This window comes from Ambystoma mexicanum, chromosome 1q (assembly GCF_040938575.1).
Source record: "Ambystoma mexicanum isolate Mex_15411 chromosome 1q, UKY_AmexF1_1, whole genome shotgun sequence".
NCBI classification, from domain to species: Eukaryota; Metazoa; Chordata; class Amphibia; order Caudata; family Ambystomatidae; genus Ambystoma; species Ambystoma mexicanum.
Window position 1 is genome coordinate 1278284956 of NC_090922.1, and position 17715 is coordinate 1278302670.

At 44.4% G+C, this 17715-nt stretch overlaps 1 protein-coding gene across 3 annotated transcripts in view; it reads left to right on the forward strand.

Moving 5' to 3' along the window:
- FYB2 (FYN binding protein 2) overlaps positions 1 to 17715 on the forward strand; it is a 365509-nt gene that overhangs the window by 303716 nt on the left and 44078 nt on the right. For all 3 annotated transcript variants that reach the window (XM_069642109.1, XM_069642107.1, XM_069642108.1), the window contains one exon: positions 12535 to 12601. In XM_069642109.1, the coding sequence (XP_069498210.1) occupies positions 12535 to 12601 (67 nt within the window). The remainder of the gene's footprint in view (positions 1 to 12534; positions 12602 to 17715) is intronic.

Here is a 17715-nt window from a genome sequence, read left to right on the forward strand (position 1 = left end):
TATTGCCAAACTAAAGAAATGGTAATATTGTACCAAGATAGTAACCATCATTGTCAAAATAAAGAGGGGGCAAATTGGCCGAAACAGCTTTTCCTAAGCCAAAGAAAGGCAATTAAATCAAACGGGGGAAATAGTTTTTCTAAAAAGAGAAATTGGAATAAACATCTTTACCAGCCGTCACCTGGTGTGAATGTAGAAACTCCAAAGTGGCAGGAGAGAAGCCCTCCATGTAGAAAGTATGAAGGGGGAGAGGGAACATAACCTGTGCTGCATGTGTCAAACAAATCCGTGGAGCCAACAACAGCAATGTGTATTGTATCCTAATGGAAACGTTTGTGAATCTTAATTTTCATGAACATCAAAGACTACTGGATAGCCAGGCTTCCTGCTCCTGCTCTGCCCATTCCGCTCTAATGAATAGTTTGGACAGAAGGTGCTGCCTAGCCATGTTAATCTCGACAATGCTCATTATGAAAAGTGTTCTTCCTTTATTTAATTATTTATGCAAGGACAGATCTGTACCCTGCTCTGCAGGGGATTGTAAATGGAACCGTAACCGTGGACAATTCATGGGTAGACTTGCATAGATTAAGGACAACCAACATTAGACATTTTTAAGTGCAGTTAGGAGGTGCATGGCCAACTGTGTTAGGGCTGTGACCATGATGGATGGAGTGCTAGTGTGGAGGCAGAGAAAGTGAGTGACGGGCAGGTTAGAGGTGCATCAGTGGAGTGGTTTGCCGAAATCATTGCGAGATCTAACAGTGCTGTCTGACGTCACAATGCATGTGAAAACCCTGCTGTTAGAGGGTCCCTGACTTTTCTTAGCTGGACCTTTCACTTGCTACTGCATGCAACCGTGTATGTGCTATTATTTATGTTAGATTGACTGGTTCTTCCGTCTGAAACGAATTTTAATTATAACTTTTTTGGATTGAAATATATTAGCTGTTAGTTAATACTTGAGTATGCTTTGGGGATATTTGTATCGCCTTGACGTTACTTTTGTGGTGTTTGCATTTTGCAAATAAACATGCCCGTATACACTGAGTAATGAAATTGTCAAAATGGTACTATTCATGTTAACATGCTAACATTTAGCGCTGTCAGACTATTGAAGTGTAATCTGTGTGCAGGTCAGTGACAGGTTGTATGTGGGAACAAGCCTTAAAGTGCAAGCTCTGACGTTAGCTCTTCTTTTTGTCTTTGTTTATGTTTCGTTGGACTCAGTGAGGGTAAGTTTTTAAAGCTATTTGATATACTTCCCGAGTATCAGCCTCCTTGTTATCAGGCAGTATTGGACAGTGTGATCATTTTCTTCCCAATAGAGTGCACGTATGCAGATGATCAAACTCAGGAACCCAGGTACTCCAATGTGCAATAATCTAATCCTAAAGAAATCATAATGGGCACATCGGGCACATATCTACATTTTACATAGATAAATTGGCTTGATTGCAATAGACCTAACTGCATGCTGCTTGCAAGATGATGCGGGTATTATTTGCGATTCATGTTTTTTGTTCAATGTTAGTATGCATCGTTGTGTTACACGAGGTAATAGTCCACATTTTCGAGCAGATGCCAGTCCGGTAAGTGCATTTGTCTGTTTAATCCTACACCTTGTGTTCTTTTTTAATTATTTAATTCTCATCAGAGTGTTTGCTCTAAAACGCAAAGGGCCTGATTCAAAGAGCATTTTCCTATTGGATTGTGCCATTATGAACTGCTTCTGTTAATCAGGCCCAAAGAGTAAAACAGAAAACATGCATTTTTACTCTCACAAATATGTTGCCTGCACATGCTGTGCTGTGGGCGGCCTGGTGTAATAAAACTGTCTAAACCAGGTCTGCCTTCAGCCACTTGATGTACAAGCACTATGCGTGCCCTTCACTGAAGTCCTGTTAAAAACAAGAATTGGCAATGCCAAGAGTGTTGGCTTGTGTATACGTATTAGGCATTTGCTAACACTGCTGTTAGATGTCCAGGTACTTGCACCATTTTGCACTGGCAACCATCAGCGGCCAATTGATACCACTATGGCTGTCCCTGGCAAGTGCCTTTCCATGCCTGCACAAAAGCCCAAAAGGTTGGCATTGCCAATGCTTGTTTGTTTCTTGTCGTTGCTTAACCAAAAAAAAGTGTTGGCCTTTATCGCAAAAGGAAGACATTTTGGCTTTGCCAATGCGTGATGACTTAGCGGCCAAAACACAGATGAGACATGAAGCGGATTACATACATTGTGAGTATGCGTTCCCCCTGAAAATCAAACCACATGTAATGTGATGCTTGCCTCTGGATATTTAAGAAGTCTCCCTCAATTCACATATATATCAAAATTATTTGAACCTGTATTTGCTCAGACTCTTGAGCTGATAACTCTCTTTGAATCGGGTTATTACAATCTTTTTAGCTGGCCTACAGTCCAAGCAGGCAGAATGTTTTCTCAATAAAATTCGGCAGCCTCACTTCTCTATCGCAGGTCATGATTGAATGAAGACATGTTTATCCAAAAAAGGGCATCATTTTGCAAAGCTCGTTTTTATTTTTTTCATTTTTTTGTAACTCCATCCACTTAAATACAAATGAAGGGGAGGAATGTAAAAATGCAAGCACAGCCCACGCGAACACGATGTAAATTAGTTAACTGATTTGATTGGCCGCAGGAACATTTAGTGGTGTTTGTTATCAATAGGTGAGCTCCGAGAAACAGATGGAAGTAGAATGCAGCGGCAGCTTGCAAAGCTTCTTTTATGTGCATGACTTTAACATGGTATCATCACTGCAGAGATTGCATTTTTGTCTCGTAGTACTAGCTACATGTAGCTCACGGTCGTCCCACAGAGTGTTGCTACCTAAGCACTTGAGAAGTACCTCAGCACGATTTTGCACAATCCACAATGCTTCAGAAGCCTAAACTTGAATTTTTGGTAACAGCCATTGTGGGCATCTGTAGCAATGCCCTCTTTTTACAAACAAAGCAGATCCTTTACTTTTTTGATAGGCAGTGGTTCGTCTTTGCTGAGCGGACCAATACATCTACGTCCTCTTTGTTCTATGGTTCTCTGCACGCTCCAAGCCTCTGTGCATAGCACCAATAGAAATGCTGAGTGTCCTATAGGAAAGGTGCTCATCTTACATGGAGTGATGGCTACAGACCGACTATCCATGGTCAAATGAATGCAAAACTCCCCCTTCGTCCCCTGAGAAATCGGATGGAGCTGAAAGTGCAACCTCCTCGTTGGTCTTGTTGAATGGTCATTGTCCTTGTAAGGACCCATGCACTTTCTTGAACAGGAGCATGTTCCCCAGAGTGATATGTGACAGGGGGTGTGGCACATGAGTTGGATGCATTTTCAATTGACCATATTTACTTCTTGTCTTTACAGTGCACACTAGTGCAGCTCCAGGAGTGAAAACATGAGCAGGATAGATCTCCCATTACACACAAACATTTTCGTGCTGCTATCTTGGTCCAAACATGTTTCAATGTGCGTCACCAGCTCCCGCCCGACCTCCTCTGCTCCCTCCCAGAACCAAAAGCCAAGTGTGACACACCCGCAAGCTTCCCTTTGGGATTCCATTTGCTCAAGATCCTCCTCCCAGGTATCATCTGATGGCACATGCCTTGTCCAATTGCTTCAAGAGATGAACAATGACTGGCGTGTAACCCACCACCTCTCCGAATCTCTGCTGCTTCCTCAAATCAGTTGAGTGTGACTCTCCAGTAAGTCACCCTGAGCGATTTGTAGCTCATCCTGTACTCCTGCTAGTTGTGACCCAACAGCACATGTCTCGTCCACGCAGTTTGAGACTGAACACAAGTAGTTTCACCACCTTCCCAAATCTCTGGTGATGGCATTTGAGTTGGTCACCCACTCCTGCCTAATGTGAGCTCCAGCCATGTACACCAATGTTGACAAACGGACAAACACTTCAAAATTATTGTCTGAGGTTTCCATTGGGAACCACCCACAATTCAGATGATTCTGCTTCATTTATAATGTATGCCACAGATTCTCATCCTGTGTGTAGCCTTAGATCTCATCCCGACCCCCTGAGTAAGCTGGCTAGTCCCACACCCTTCTTGTCGTCCTTATGCCAGCAACAACACCATGCATGTGGGAGCGCCCATGCCTCAACGCACACCTCCTGTCACAGGTTACCCCCTTTCTCACCTGTTTTCGTTGCCTGATGACTTCTTCAGTCGGAGTCTTCTTTCGTATGGTTCGGTTCTTAGCCCGCTCGGCCGTCCTCGGCTTCCAGTGTTCGTTCAGCTTCGATGTCCGGGATCAAGGGGAAACTCCAGGAGACTCAAGAAAGGGATAAGAAGCACGCAGAGGCGGTGCAAGGATTCCGGGAAGGCTGGATAAGAAGGAGGAAAGGTAGATTGGAAGAAGGGTTTCCTGGAACCAGGAAACGACAGAATAGTACAAGGAAGAGGACGTAGCACACGTCCAGTCACAGCTAGCAACAGCGGAGAGACGCGCGGGGCCGCAGGGTGTGGTCTCTTTATAGAGCACGCTGTGTCGAACGTGAAGATTGGTGAGCGGCGTTCTGGGCTTGCCGCCATGTTGGTAGTATTATGGAGTGTAGACCCCGACGTGTCAGGGACCAAGAGGCCCAGAATGGGCGAGTTCGATGACACTTCCCCTGCGATACAGCCGCACACACTCCTGTATGCCTCTGACAAGCATATGGCCGACTATGTGCTGCCACTTTGCAGCCACTCTCCCAGCATCTGCACTCCCACCCTCCCTTGCGGCCTGCTAGTGCCACTCCACATGGCCTACTACCCGCTAACATGCTCAGGATGGACACCAGCAAAACAAACCGCACAGTCACTAGTTTCCTCCCTGCGCTTAGCAAGCCCCGGACCCCCTGTGATGCCACCCACCTGCCCCCACAATGTAACACTTCCAAACCAACAATACAATAAAGGTATTGAATGTTGGCACCCCCAGCCCGACCTACCATACTCTTCCAACTAACCCACATTGCAGCCTGCTCACAGGGCCACTAGCCCCTCCCCCTCCTCTTGTGCAAGAACCACCAGTAGATCCCAATCAGCCCAGGCACAGCGCTACTACGCCACCGGCCCCCAAAGCATCGATCTGGGCACCCACGTTACCTGCACACTTGCAGGAACAACCAGTTACAAACCTACCACACCCTATCCGCAGACAGACACCTGCTGCATCCTCACAAGCTTGCAAGGCCAACTACATGCCTCCCACACAAAGCTACCCAATCAGCCTGTCTCACATGAAAACTTGCCCTCCTACCAGGTCAGAGCACACACAGACCGCCTCACCCCCGCTAGTTGTCCTAAACCCATGTTTGGACACAAGTAACTCCAATCTAGCATACCGCACCAGCTCGGCAAATGCACCCCCACCAGGATGCCGACCACACCCACCCACCACTCCCTCCAAATATGCCCCCACCACACCAAACTACTGTTCGGCCCCCTCCAATGCGCCCTTCTAAACACCAGATCCCTAGCAAACCAATGCCCATGAGATCTTTGGCCTCATCACAATGGGCAAACTTGATCTCCTCGCCCTAACAGAAACCTGGTTAACGCCTGCATCCGGACCACTTTTATCAATAGCTATCCCAGCTGGCTACACCATGTTACGCTGCAATGGATTGTCCAAAAGAGGCGGAGGTGTTGCCCTCTTCTGTAAGGACTCACTCCCCCTACATGTTATCAACTCCTCCCCTCCTCCAAACAGCGAGCTACTCTGTCAAACTTAAATGCTCCAACAATGCCACAACTACTATCCACCTAATCTACCGGCCTCCAGCCCCGACCCACACCTTTGAGGATGGCCTCACCCAGCTAATCTCGACTAACCTCAAACCAACCACACAACTCCTTCTCCTTGGTGACCTCAACCTAGGCTTCAGTGATCCCACTGACCCCGAAGCCACTGCCCTATCCAAATCTTTGGATGGCCTGGGCTGCACCGAGCACATCACCCAACCTACACACTCCCACAGCCGCATCCTAGACTGGCTTGTTGACCACAACAGCAATATCTCCATTCTGTCCAACCTTCCATGCCCCTGGTCTTAAGAACACACCATTTCCTTTTCTATACCCACTCCTGCCACCCCTTCTAAGCCTACAGTCTGCTTGGCCTCCAGCATGGGCCGCTGCTCACGCAACATCACCAGCGATTGCAGGACTCACATTCCCAGGAGGCACAGAGGAGGCAGTGCTCAGAGCACCATCCTGAAGAACAATTTAAGCAAAGTAAAGTATTGTAACATCATCCCGTCACGCTGATCGTACGTGACTTACTGCTTGTGTACTGCTTGTTTTCACATTGCTAAATAGAAGCTCAGCCTCCTAAAGACTGAAGCAACTATTTCCCTTGACTCTTTCACTTGATTAGACAGACGGGAAGCAGACAGGACTACAAGTCCCAGAGCGCTCTCGCGCACACTTATAGAAACGTCAGGCGCTTCAGCGCCGGCGCTTCTGCAACGAAGCCGGTCTACGCCGGTCCCGGCGGACGCTTCATAAACAACCGCAACCTCGCCCTCACTCAGGACTCACATTCCCAGGAGGCACAGAGGAGGCAGTGCTCAGAGCACCATCCTGAAGAACAATTTAAGCAAAGTAAAGTATTGTAACATCATCCCGTCACGCTGATCTTACGTGACTTACTGCTTGTGTACTGCTTGTTTTCACATTGCTAAGTAGAAGCTCAGCCTCCTAAAGACTGAAGCAACTATTTCCCTTGACTCTTTCACTTGATTAGACAGACGGGAAGCAGACAGGACTACAAGTCCCAGAGCGCTCTCGCGCACACTTATAGAAACGTCAGGCGCTTCAGCGCCGGCGCTTCTGCAACGAAGCCGGTCTACGCCGGTCCACGGCGTCCGACGGCTCACGGCCCGAAACGCTGAAACTCCAGAACAAGAGTGACACAGCAAATTAAATAAGGTATGGGCTATTTAAACCTAACCGAGCTACTGTCCCGAAACGAAAGGTTACAGCAACTAGGAATTGTACAAAATTACCTCAGACATAGATATGAGACAACATCCACTAATGCCACATTGACAAGTAGTACTCCACCTAAAGCCGCCATTAACACCAAACCCGACCCAAAATCAGAAGACGACAAAGTCCATCTCAAAATTGCATTACTCAATACCAGGTCCTTGCCTAAACATGCACAAGAAATTCATGACTACATTACGGATGAAAATTTAGACATCCTTTGCCTTACAGAAACCTGGCTACAAGAGCCTGTTGGACCCACGATAGACATAGCAGTTCCTGCAAACTATAACATCTACACAAAAAATAGAGATACAGGAAAGGGTGGAGGTGTGGCGATCATCGCAAAAAACTCACTCAAACTCTTTGCCTCTCCTATTCAGTGTTCAGGTTGTGAGGTTATCCACGTCAAACTCACACCCACCCCTAATAACTGCATCAACCTAATCACTATCTATAGACCCCCATCTTTAGTATCTGACTTCAACGATGAAATCATGACCCTATTAAATAGCACTAAATCAACCAACACAGAGACTATTATGCTAGGTGATATAAACAGATGGAGGGGGAACTTACAGGACCAGTTAGCCATCACTCTAGAAGAGGACCTAGAAAACAGCAATTTCTCTATCATCAATAATGAGCCTACCGCAAACACAGGGAATCAACTTGATTGGATTGTCACTAACAATCCTAAAGCAACTATGCTCGGTACTTACCCCTGTATATGGTCAGACCATTTTAAAATCGAAATCTCTCTACCATTGAAATTCAATAAGGGAAAACCAGCTAACCTACCTAAACCAGTCATGACCAGAAACTTGAAAAAGATCACGAGTAGTATGCTCTCTGAGGAAATGCAGAAAATCATGAGCTCCACCAAGGACAATGACCATAGTAAACATATAATTCAAATCTATAACCAAGGCATGCTCAAACTGTTAGACACCCACGCCCCCCTGAAAGACAAAAAGTTAGGCCGAACCCAAATCACCAAAAATGGTTCACCGCAGAAGCCACTAAGCTTAAAAAGGACAAAAGAATTCTCGAAAGGAAATGGCTAAAAGATCCCTCCGAAACTAACAGAAACAACTGGAAGATAGCAGACCAACTATATAAATCAAAACTAGTGGATTTGAAGAAAAACCACTATAACGACAGCATAAGCACCGCAGCAAATTCCACTGGAAAACTCTTCCAAATTCTTAAATCCATTGACAAGCCCACAACACTCACACCACCGTTCCAACCAACGGAAACAGATTGTGAGAACGTCCAAACCGCCTTCCAAAATAAAATAACCAAAGCCAGAGAAGCCATCATCAACTGCCTGACCACAAATATTCCAGTCAAGACTCCCCCCATAGAACATAACATCGAGATAGAAGTTCCTAAATTTCATTTTCGATCCATCACAGTCGACACAATGAAGAAAACGCTATCCACCATGAGGTGTACCTCGTGTTCAGAAAACGTTCTTCCCCCTAAGTTCATTCTTGAAAATCCCGATATCTTTAGTCCCTTTCTTACTAGAATGGTAAATGCCTCATTCAGAGACCATACTGTCCCAAACACCATCAAAACAGTTACGGTCACTCCCTTACCAAAAAAACCAGACCTTAACCAACAGGACCCTGCCAACCTCAGGCCCATCACAAATTGTAATTTTCTGCTGAAAATTATGGATAAAATAGCCACTGACCAACTTCAAAACTACATTGATGAAAACAACCTACTTCATCCACAACAATCTGGGTTTAGATCTAGCCACAGCACTGAGTCAGCACTATTGGATCTCCAAACTGAAATGCTTTCCATCCTGGACAGAGGCAAGGCGGGGCTGCTGATACTATTGGACCTTTCGGCGGCATTTGACCTGCTAGATCATGCCAAACTCCGCGAGGCCCTTGACAAATCAGGCAATTGCTCAACGGGAGCCATTGAATGGATCGCCTCTTTCCTACAAAACAGACAATCTAAGATTGTCTGGGGAGACAAAGCATCTAGCGCTAAGCCAGTCGACTGCGGAGTCCCTCAGGGAGCCAGTTTCTCCCCATTACTTTTTAACCTATATATGCGATGCCTCTGCACCATGTTATCCCAGATGGGCATATTCTTCACCAACTTCGCCGACGATACCCAACTGGTATTCGAACTCAGTGGAAACCACCAAATAGACAATGACAGACTTATCATCCTCTACAACACCATCGAACACTGGATGAAAGAAAACTGGATGTGTCTAAACGGCTCTAAGACCGAGCTCATGATCTTCGGATCCACACAAGCCAGAAAGAAATTGAGCCCTGCCTTTAACTCATTCACCATCAAAAACATCCAGATCCCAGTATCAGCAAAAGTAAAGACACTAGGCGTGTATCTTCAAGCCTCTCTTGGAGCTGAAGCACACACAAGCTACCTCAAAAAAAATTGCCAGTACCATCAAATTCTCCTTAAAAAGATCAGGCCACTACTAGACCAAAAGAATAGCACCATCATTGCTAGGGCCACTATACTATCTAGATTAGACTACGGAAACTCCCTACTCTTAGGAGCTAATAGCAAGTGCCTGAAAAGATGCCAAATCATTCAAAACAACGCCATTAGAACGATCACCGGAACAACATGGAGAGAACACATCTCTGGAGAAAGGAAAGCCCTCCACTGGCTGGCTATGGAGGAGAGAATCTCTTTCAAGTCTCTCACCATGGTACATCGTTGTCTCTACGGCACAGCCCCGGCTTACCTCAAGAAACATTTCAAATGGTATAAACCATCCCGGAGCCTCAGATCATCAAACACAGGCAAACTACAAACTATTACCACAAAAAAACAACAGGGCCTTGGTAAGGCTTTCCCGACTATAGCCATCGGGAAATGGAACGACCTACCCACCCTACTTAAACTCGAACCAAACTACCTCACCTTCAGAAAAAAACTGAAAACTTTTCTTTTTAAGTAGAACCCAGAAACACCTAGCACCACTTTAAGTTAATTCAGACCTCTGCCGTCTAGTCCCGTCATCACTACTTGTTGTCTTTGTCTATTTGTTAGCGCTCTGATGCCTGCGGGCTTTAGCGCTATATAAACAAATAAATAAAAATAAAAATAAAATTATCCCTCTCCTATCCCTGCCCATTCCTCCTAAATCATATACATCCTCCCTAGTGGACCATTACAACACTTTGCTACTCTCATCCATCCACAAATTAGCCCCGCTAAATGCTAAGAAAACAAAAGAGCAGCTGAAGCTGTCTGGTGCAAAGAGCCTAACACTGCCAACACAACACTGCTCTCCAACTCCTTGCAATACAAACAATCGATCCTAGTGCTAAAGCGACCATCCACAGCTAAAGAATATCTAAAGCTGCCTCCAACTTTCATAAAATTTAAAACGAACCAAAACCCTTACCAGGAACCCCCCCCTCCCTTAGCTCTACCCCTATCCCTCTATTTCACTTCCAACCCATCAGCACTACCACCTTCGCACACATCATCAAGGGCCTGAAATGATCATGCTGCAAGGGTGATGCCTGCTCTCCAGCACTAGTTAAGTAATTCGCTGAACCACTCCTCCCCCTCATCTGCGCCATCATCTACACCTCCTTTGCCTCCTGCACTGTCCCTGCCTCACTCAAAGAATGCTGGATTGCCCGTTGAAAAAAAAAAAATTACCCTCGACCCCGCAATCCTAACCAACTATCTCCCCATCACAACAGTCCCATCCAACTGAAAATCATGGAAACAGTTGCCTACCTGCAAATCCAGGCATTCCTAGAACTCCACCATATTCTAGGTTCCCGACAATCTGGCTTCTGCCCAAAACATGGGACCAAAACAGCACTCTGAGACCTAAAGAATCTACTTGATGCTGCCAATGATCAGGGCTCACTTTCACTCCTCCTACTGCTCGATCTATCAGCGCCCGTTAGCCTGGTCGACCTTGGAATCCTATGCCAAGTACTTTACGCTTCAACAAATTCTCCTGAAAGCCTCCAGCTGGATCTCCCCCTTCCTGGCTGACAGAACGTCAAGGGTCTTCACTAGAGAGGCTGGTGCCACTCCCACACCTACCTCTTGTGATGTACCACAAGGCTCCTGCATCTCACCAACTCTTTACAACATATACACCAAACTGCTCTTCGACCACCTGGACTCCCCTGACATTTCCTACACCAATTACTCCAACAACACCTAAATCCTCATCCAACTCACTGGACACCACCCCACCGACTCTCTCTGTATAAATGCTATCTGCGAAACCGTTCAGACCTGGATGGCTGCCAACAGCCTCTGCCTTAATGAAGATAAAACTGAACCTCTCATTGTTGGCCCCTGAACCCACCTTGCCAAACTCCACGAGTCCTACAAAACCTTCACCATTGATGGCCACCAGATTCTGGTTGCCTCCTCCATCAAGACTCTAGGCATATACTTGGACTCCTCCCTCTCCATGACCCGACAAGGCAACCATATTGCCTCTACCTCAGGCCATATTGCCAAACTCATGAATGCCAGCAAACCCTTCCTCACCACCAAGACCCGGCTTGAAATAGCCTGTGCCCTAATAGGATCCAAGCTTCACTTTTGCAACTCCCTACTTTGCGGCACATCAGAAAGTAACCTTCACAAACGTCAGACAATTCAAAACAATGCCCTCTGGGTGGCATTGGACCTAGACAGACATGATTCCATCTCAGAGGCCAGAAAGGCTGGTCACTGCCTCCTGGTAAAGGACAGAGTTCAGTTCAAGACACTCCATCATCTATTGTTGCATCTCCAGCGACACTCCTCAATGCTTAACTGAACAAATCATTAAACACTCCTCAACCAGACCAGTAAGATAAGCCTACAAACACGGTCTTGCCACGCCACGATTCAACAGGTAAAGATCCAGTGGTGCTAGTTTCCTTCTGGAATGATCTCCCCCTCCACCTGCTAGATGAACCATCATACAGTACCTTCAGGAAATGCTTCAAAACCCACCTCTTCAACTAACTTTTCTCCTGTCTTGCTCCCCCTCCCTCATTCATCCTGTGTAACTAACGCCTAGATGCCTTTGGGCTTTGTGCGCACTTACAAATGTACAAAATAAATAAATTCTGCTCAGTTGCAGAAACTTTCCTCCAGACCTATAAGGAATGTAATGTTTTTTATAATTGAATACAATGAACTTAGTCAAACATATCACACCTCTTTCAGACTTTAAAGTGATTTCCCATACCCAAACCTCCCAAAATATATTGAAAGCCATGTTTTTTCTTAGTTGGCTGTAACCCTTTGCAATCTTTTTGGAACTGTCCACTTAACACACCTTTTACATTTAAACTTCAGGTATATAACGTCTTCTAAGAACTAATGCATTATTTCTCACAAACCATGTCTTCAAATCTGATGAGAAATACCCTTTAGCGAGACACAGTTTGATAGGTTGCACATTCGGTGTGCGCATGCCTCTTTATAAACATACCATGACCAATCACGATTTAAAGGTTTTTCTATTTTGTGTTTAGGGGGTTACTGAAAAACAAGGCTAAGAAAATGGCGAAGGAAGAGAAGCTATTTAGAGAAAAATTTGAGGTATGTCTTTTTTAAATGGTTAAGAAGTCCAACTCTTGCATATCAATTCACATTTTAAGTTTCATTCATGTGGTTCTATATCTATTCTCTGTTGAACTCCAGGCGGATTGTTATTCAAAGATGTAATGCAGTTGTAGGTTTCCTCTTAGTCTGTCATGGAAAAATGACTGCCGTCTATTCTGGTGTATTGGTGAACAATGTATTAGTAACAAGCAAGCAACATGACAACAAGCCAGCAACAGTATACAAGTTCGACAAAAGTGAGAGACCCTCCCCCATTCCTCCATGCACCATTCTTATACCCAAAGGAACATATGCATTTCAGTGGATAAGGGAGGTCCAGTAAGGGAAAGGAATCATACTGAAACAATGTTACAAGCAGGGAACAAAGTCCCTCTCTACAAGTCATTGGTACCAGCTGCATTCTCATATGTTCAGACTGTGTTTTTCAGGAGGACAGCATTAAGTGATTCATTAGTGGAGTTAAATATTCTCCTCAGAGGTTCACATATGGTCTGTGGCAGGTGAGCATGAGTTCCGTCAGCTAAAGCTACTTTTCCCAAGAAGGCAGGAGCCTAAAACACACTTGTATATGCCAAAAATGAAGCACGTTAGAAGCGAGAGATGTGAAGGAGAGCACAGCTACACACTAGGCGAAGAGCATTCATTGCATGGACATGCACAGTAAAGCCCAAGTTATTTAAATGGCAGTTTGCAGTGCCTACTTATTATGATGCAGCAGAATGCTAGTGGAGTACATCTACTTTTCAATTCCAGACTTTTCCTCACAATTCCCTCCTACAAGACCTTCACCCCTGACTCATTAATTGCATCTTTAGGTGAACAAACATCACATCCAGGCATGCCATAATATATTAATTCTTCAGTAGCATGACAGTAAAGTACTTGGTCTGGGCAGTCTGAAAGACGAGCAGGTGGCACATGCTCGATAAAGGAGACGCTTACAAACCATCATCAGACAGGACAGACTTAGGATGATGACTAGTGCTATTATGATTATAATTGTTCTTTTATGACACGCTTAATACCAGAGATTGGTTTCTAAGAGCGGGATCAGGATTCATACATGTTGCGCTACGTTATGTTGCTTCCAACCGTTGCCCCCTCACCTGATAGCAACATTTCCCCAATAGACGCACCCAGAGTTCCACAATCCAAGACCCAAATGTCCAGGAAGCCTCCAGACTAGTGTAACGGAGGGTTACAGTGTTGCGAATGTGGGTGATAGTCAGTAATATTACTTGTGTGACTGGGTATGAAAGTACAGCACTCACTTTTCCTGATTTCGCAGTTGCCTCCTTGTGAGGCTAGGGTGATGTCTAAAGCTGGCCAACCCATTCCTGCCACAGTGCCTACTAGCAGACACTAAACCCTCTCCTAACATACCAGAGTGCCCAAACAATCCTTACCTCAACTCACCGGACCTTTGGATTCAACAATTTACCATAAAACCTACGCCAAACCAACCCTACTCACTGAAAACAAGAAATGAAAGGTTAGGCTCTAAACTCGCACTTTCCGAGCCTTTATCTAAAAACCAAACCTCTTTGACCATGCCACACCACTCCACCACAATCATAAACACCCCCTAATAATTCCACAACCCTAATCAAGGGTGCATTGATCAATGCTAGATCTCTGCCAGCTCACGCCCTTGACATCTCCGATACTATAACATCACTCAACCTGGACTTCCTAGTAGTCGCCGAAACGTGTCGTCATGCTGCTTCTGGGTGCTCTTTCACTCACCAGCCCAGACAAGTACTCCATCATCACACTTGATAGAGATTCTAATACAATACAAGAGTTACAAATTCTACCCCATCACCAGCTATGGGATGAGGTCAGGCAGTCCATGAAGCCAGACCAATTACGGGTATGGGTCTCTCAGGACCCTCAGCGAACAGAAGCCAATGTACTTCCTTACTACCAGAAACGCTTGTATTTGCTGGACTCTGTTATGCTACTCAAGATTCTTCATACTTACCATGTTACACATACAGTAGGCCACCCGGGAATCACAAAGACTATGGCAAAGATCCAACAGTACTGGTGGGCCACTTGGCGAAAAGATGTTCTACAATATGTTAAAACCTGTGACCTCTGTGCAAGAAATAAAGCACCAAAGACCAAACCGCAAGGTTTCCTCCGCCTGTTACAAATCCCACCTGTCCCGTGCCATACAATATCCTTAGAATTTATCAAAGAATTTCCTCCCTGTAACGGATATAACACCATTCTCGTGGTTGTCGATCTCTTGACCATGATGGTGCTTTTCATTGCCTTAAAGGGATTACTAAATGCAGGAGCCGTGGCACAAGTATTCTTGGTGAATATCGTCTGATTACATGGTTTCCCGTTCCGTAGTCATATCCGACTGACAAAGTCAATTTGTTACCAGGTTTTGGAAGAGCTGCAGTAACAAGGCCCAAATTGAAATCCAGCTGTCCACCATTCACCATCCACAGACCAACTGCCAAACCGAAAGAACCAATCAAACCCTTGAACAGTACATGCGCTGTATGTTTGGACAAGCGGACAGCTAGGTCGATCTTCTTTGGGCGCAGAAAATGCATATAACAATAGCATCCATAGCTCTACTGGTTTTTCAAACTTTTTTTTTCCTGCATGGGAGGGACCCATTTACCATTGCTTTAGATCCATCTGCACCATTAGAAATGCCTGCTATGACTTCTGTACACACCAGTATTAAAGAGACCCTAGAAAAGGCTACCAAGACACTGCAGGGCACCAAAGCAGCTCACAAACGCTTTGCAGACAAACAAAGAGCTGATGCACCCACTTACCACATAGGGGATAAGGTCTGGTTAGCGACAAAATACATCCAACTGAAAGGCCAAGAACGTTCCATCCAAAATATATTGGTCCAAACCTTAGTTACTTCCATCATCAATCCCGTAGCAGTTAAGTTAGGATTGCCTTCTTCCTTACGAATAAATCTAGATTTACATGTCTCATTGTTGAAACCTGTTCAGCTAGGGACTCGGAACTCTATAACTAAGCCCCCTCCAGTGCAAATACAGGGAGAGGAAAACAAGTATGAGGTTCGAGACATTCTAGATTCCAAAATCTTTAGAAAGAAGCTTCATTACCTTGTTGACTGGAAGGGTTACAGTGTGCTAGACAGAACCTGGGAACCAGCAGATAACATACATGTATCTAGCCTATTAGCTCACTATCACCGCAATCACCTGGCTTGGCCAGGGCGATGGGTGGCTTTCCTTGGGGCAGGGGTGGCTTTGAATGGGAACCCTGTAAATCCCTGGGCACACCTTCACATAGTAACGTGGGTAGGACTGGACATTGAAGTTTGCCGGGTGGCGTAAACATGCATTGAAGAATATTGGCAGTCTTAACCTGCACCAACATGGGTGCCAAGTTAGAACTTGGGGCAGAACTCAAGATGGCCCCCAGTAGACCGGTATTTGAGATCCCTGGTGGTCTAGTGTTACAGGGTACAACCTGAGGCTATGAAACTATGTCTCAGGCCGGTGGTCAGTGATAATCTCGAAAATAAAAATCTCTAATTTTTTTGACCGAAAAAAAAATCTCGACAGTTATAATATCGAATTTTTTTCTATAATCTCGAATCTATAATCTCACTGCAACTTTTTTACTATCATATTTCAGGTAAGTACAACACAAGTAATGAAACAAATAACACAATCTGTACTTAACTGTTTAGGTTTTATTTTTTAATAATTTTTCTTTCTGTTATATGTTTTAACAACTTGTTTTATTTATATATATATATATATATATCTATTTAACTTCAATAATCTTTTCCGTATTTCTTTTCTTTAACTTGTAATATATGTACATTCCACTAGATGGTGGTATTGCATCAAGAATAACTAGTCATATACATTTAATCTTTGTGTTTGTTTACATATGCAAATGCACGTTACGTTTGCCTACGTATGCGTAAGCGCCATTTCTAAAGTTCATCCTTTTGCTCGTGGATTTTATGGATTTTTCTTGTTTTTTTTCGATGGATTGCTATTTTTTCCAATGGATTTACCTGGGCTTGACAGATTTGTATTGCCTCTTCCTTTGGATCATGGAGCATCGTCTATTTTTTCGGTTTGTGTTTTTTTTTGGAGTCGCACTTTGTTTCCTGCCTGCTTACGGATTTTACTTGAGTTTTTTTTTTTTGCGTATGGTCTTTTCCTGGATGTGCACTTTATTTCCTTCGTGGATTTGGATTTTTCTTGGTTTTTTTGGGCATATTTTACTTGGAATGATTTTACAAACATCGTTTCTAGGACTTTCTCATCTTGGATTGTGTATTTTTTCTTTTTTGCTTATTTGGGTTTTTTTCGGATGCTTTCTTGGGTTTTTTCCATGGATTTCTGTTCCAGATTCCGTATTTTCAACCACCTGGATGCCGTTTTTGGATCTATTTTGGCCATGTCACACTGGATTGGATATGTTCCTGAACCGCAAGTGTTTTTTTAAAATTTTAAGTTAAATGCTACCGAGTCTAAAAAGGTTTCCTTATTTTGTGGGTCAAAAATGTGTATTAAATGTACCAGTTTTCCCTCGTAGTCCCTGTATTTTTTTCTTGTTTGTGCTTGGTTAGCCAAAGAAACTGTTTGTGCTATTATAAATAGCTGGTGGTGTTCTTCATTCTGTAAGTCCTTTACAGAGTATGAGGGGTGAGAGGATGGGTGGGGGGGTGAGGGCCATTGGCCGCGGGGTGCCGGGTGAGGGGGTGGTGGGGGGTTGGGGAGGGGAACCCCCTCATAATAAATGATACTCTTGTTTTTTCTTTATTTACACTTATTCATATTCGTAATAATTTTTTTTTTCGATATTTACATTTTCGAGATATTGACCCTTTTTATTCTATGTATACGTTTTCGATATTTTCATTTTCGATATTTTTTTTCGAGATTTTTGTAGTTCGATATTTTTTTTTCGATATTTTGACTATAAACCTCTCGGGCCACATCCTTCTGCTACCCGTGTGAGCAGTGTAAGGCTTACCGCTGCGCTTTAACATGTGCGGAGGACTTCAGCATCTCGCCCGCTTCCTGGAACCTTGCTTACCTGGCATCAAGCTTGTGTGA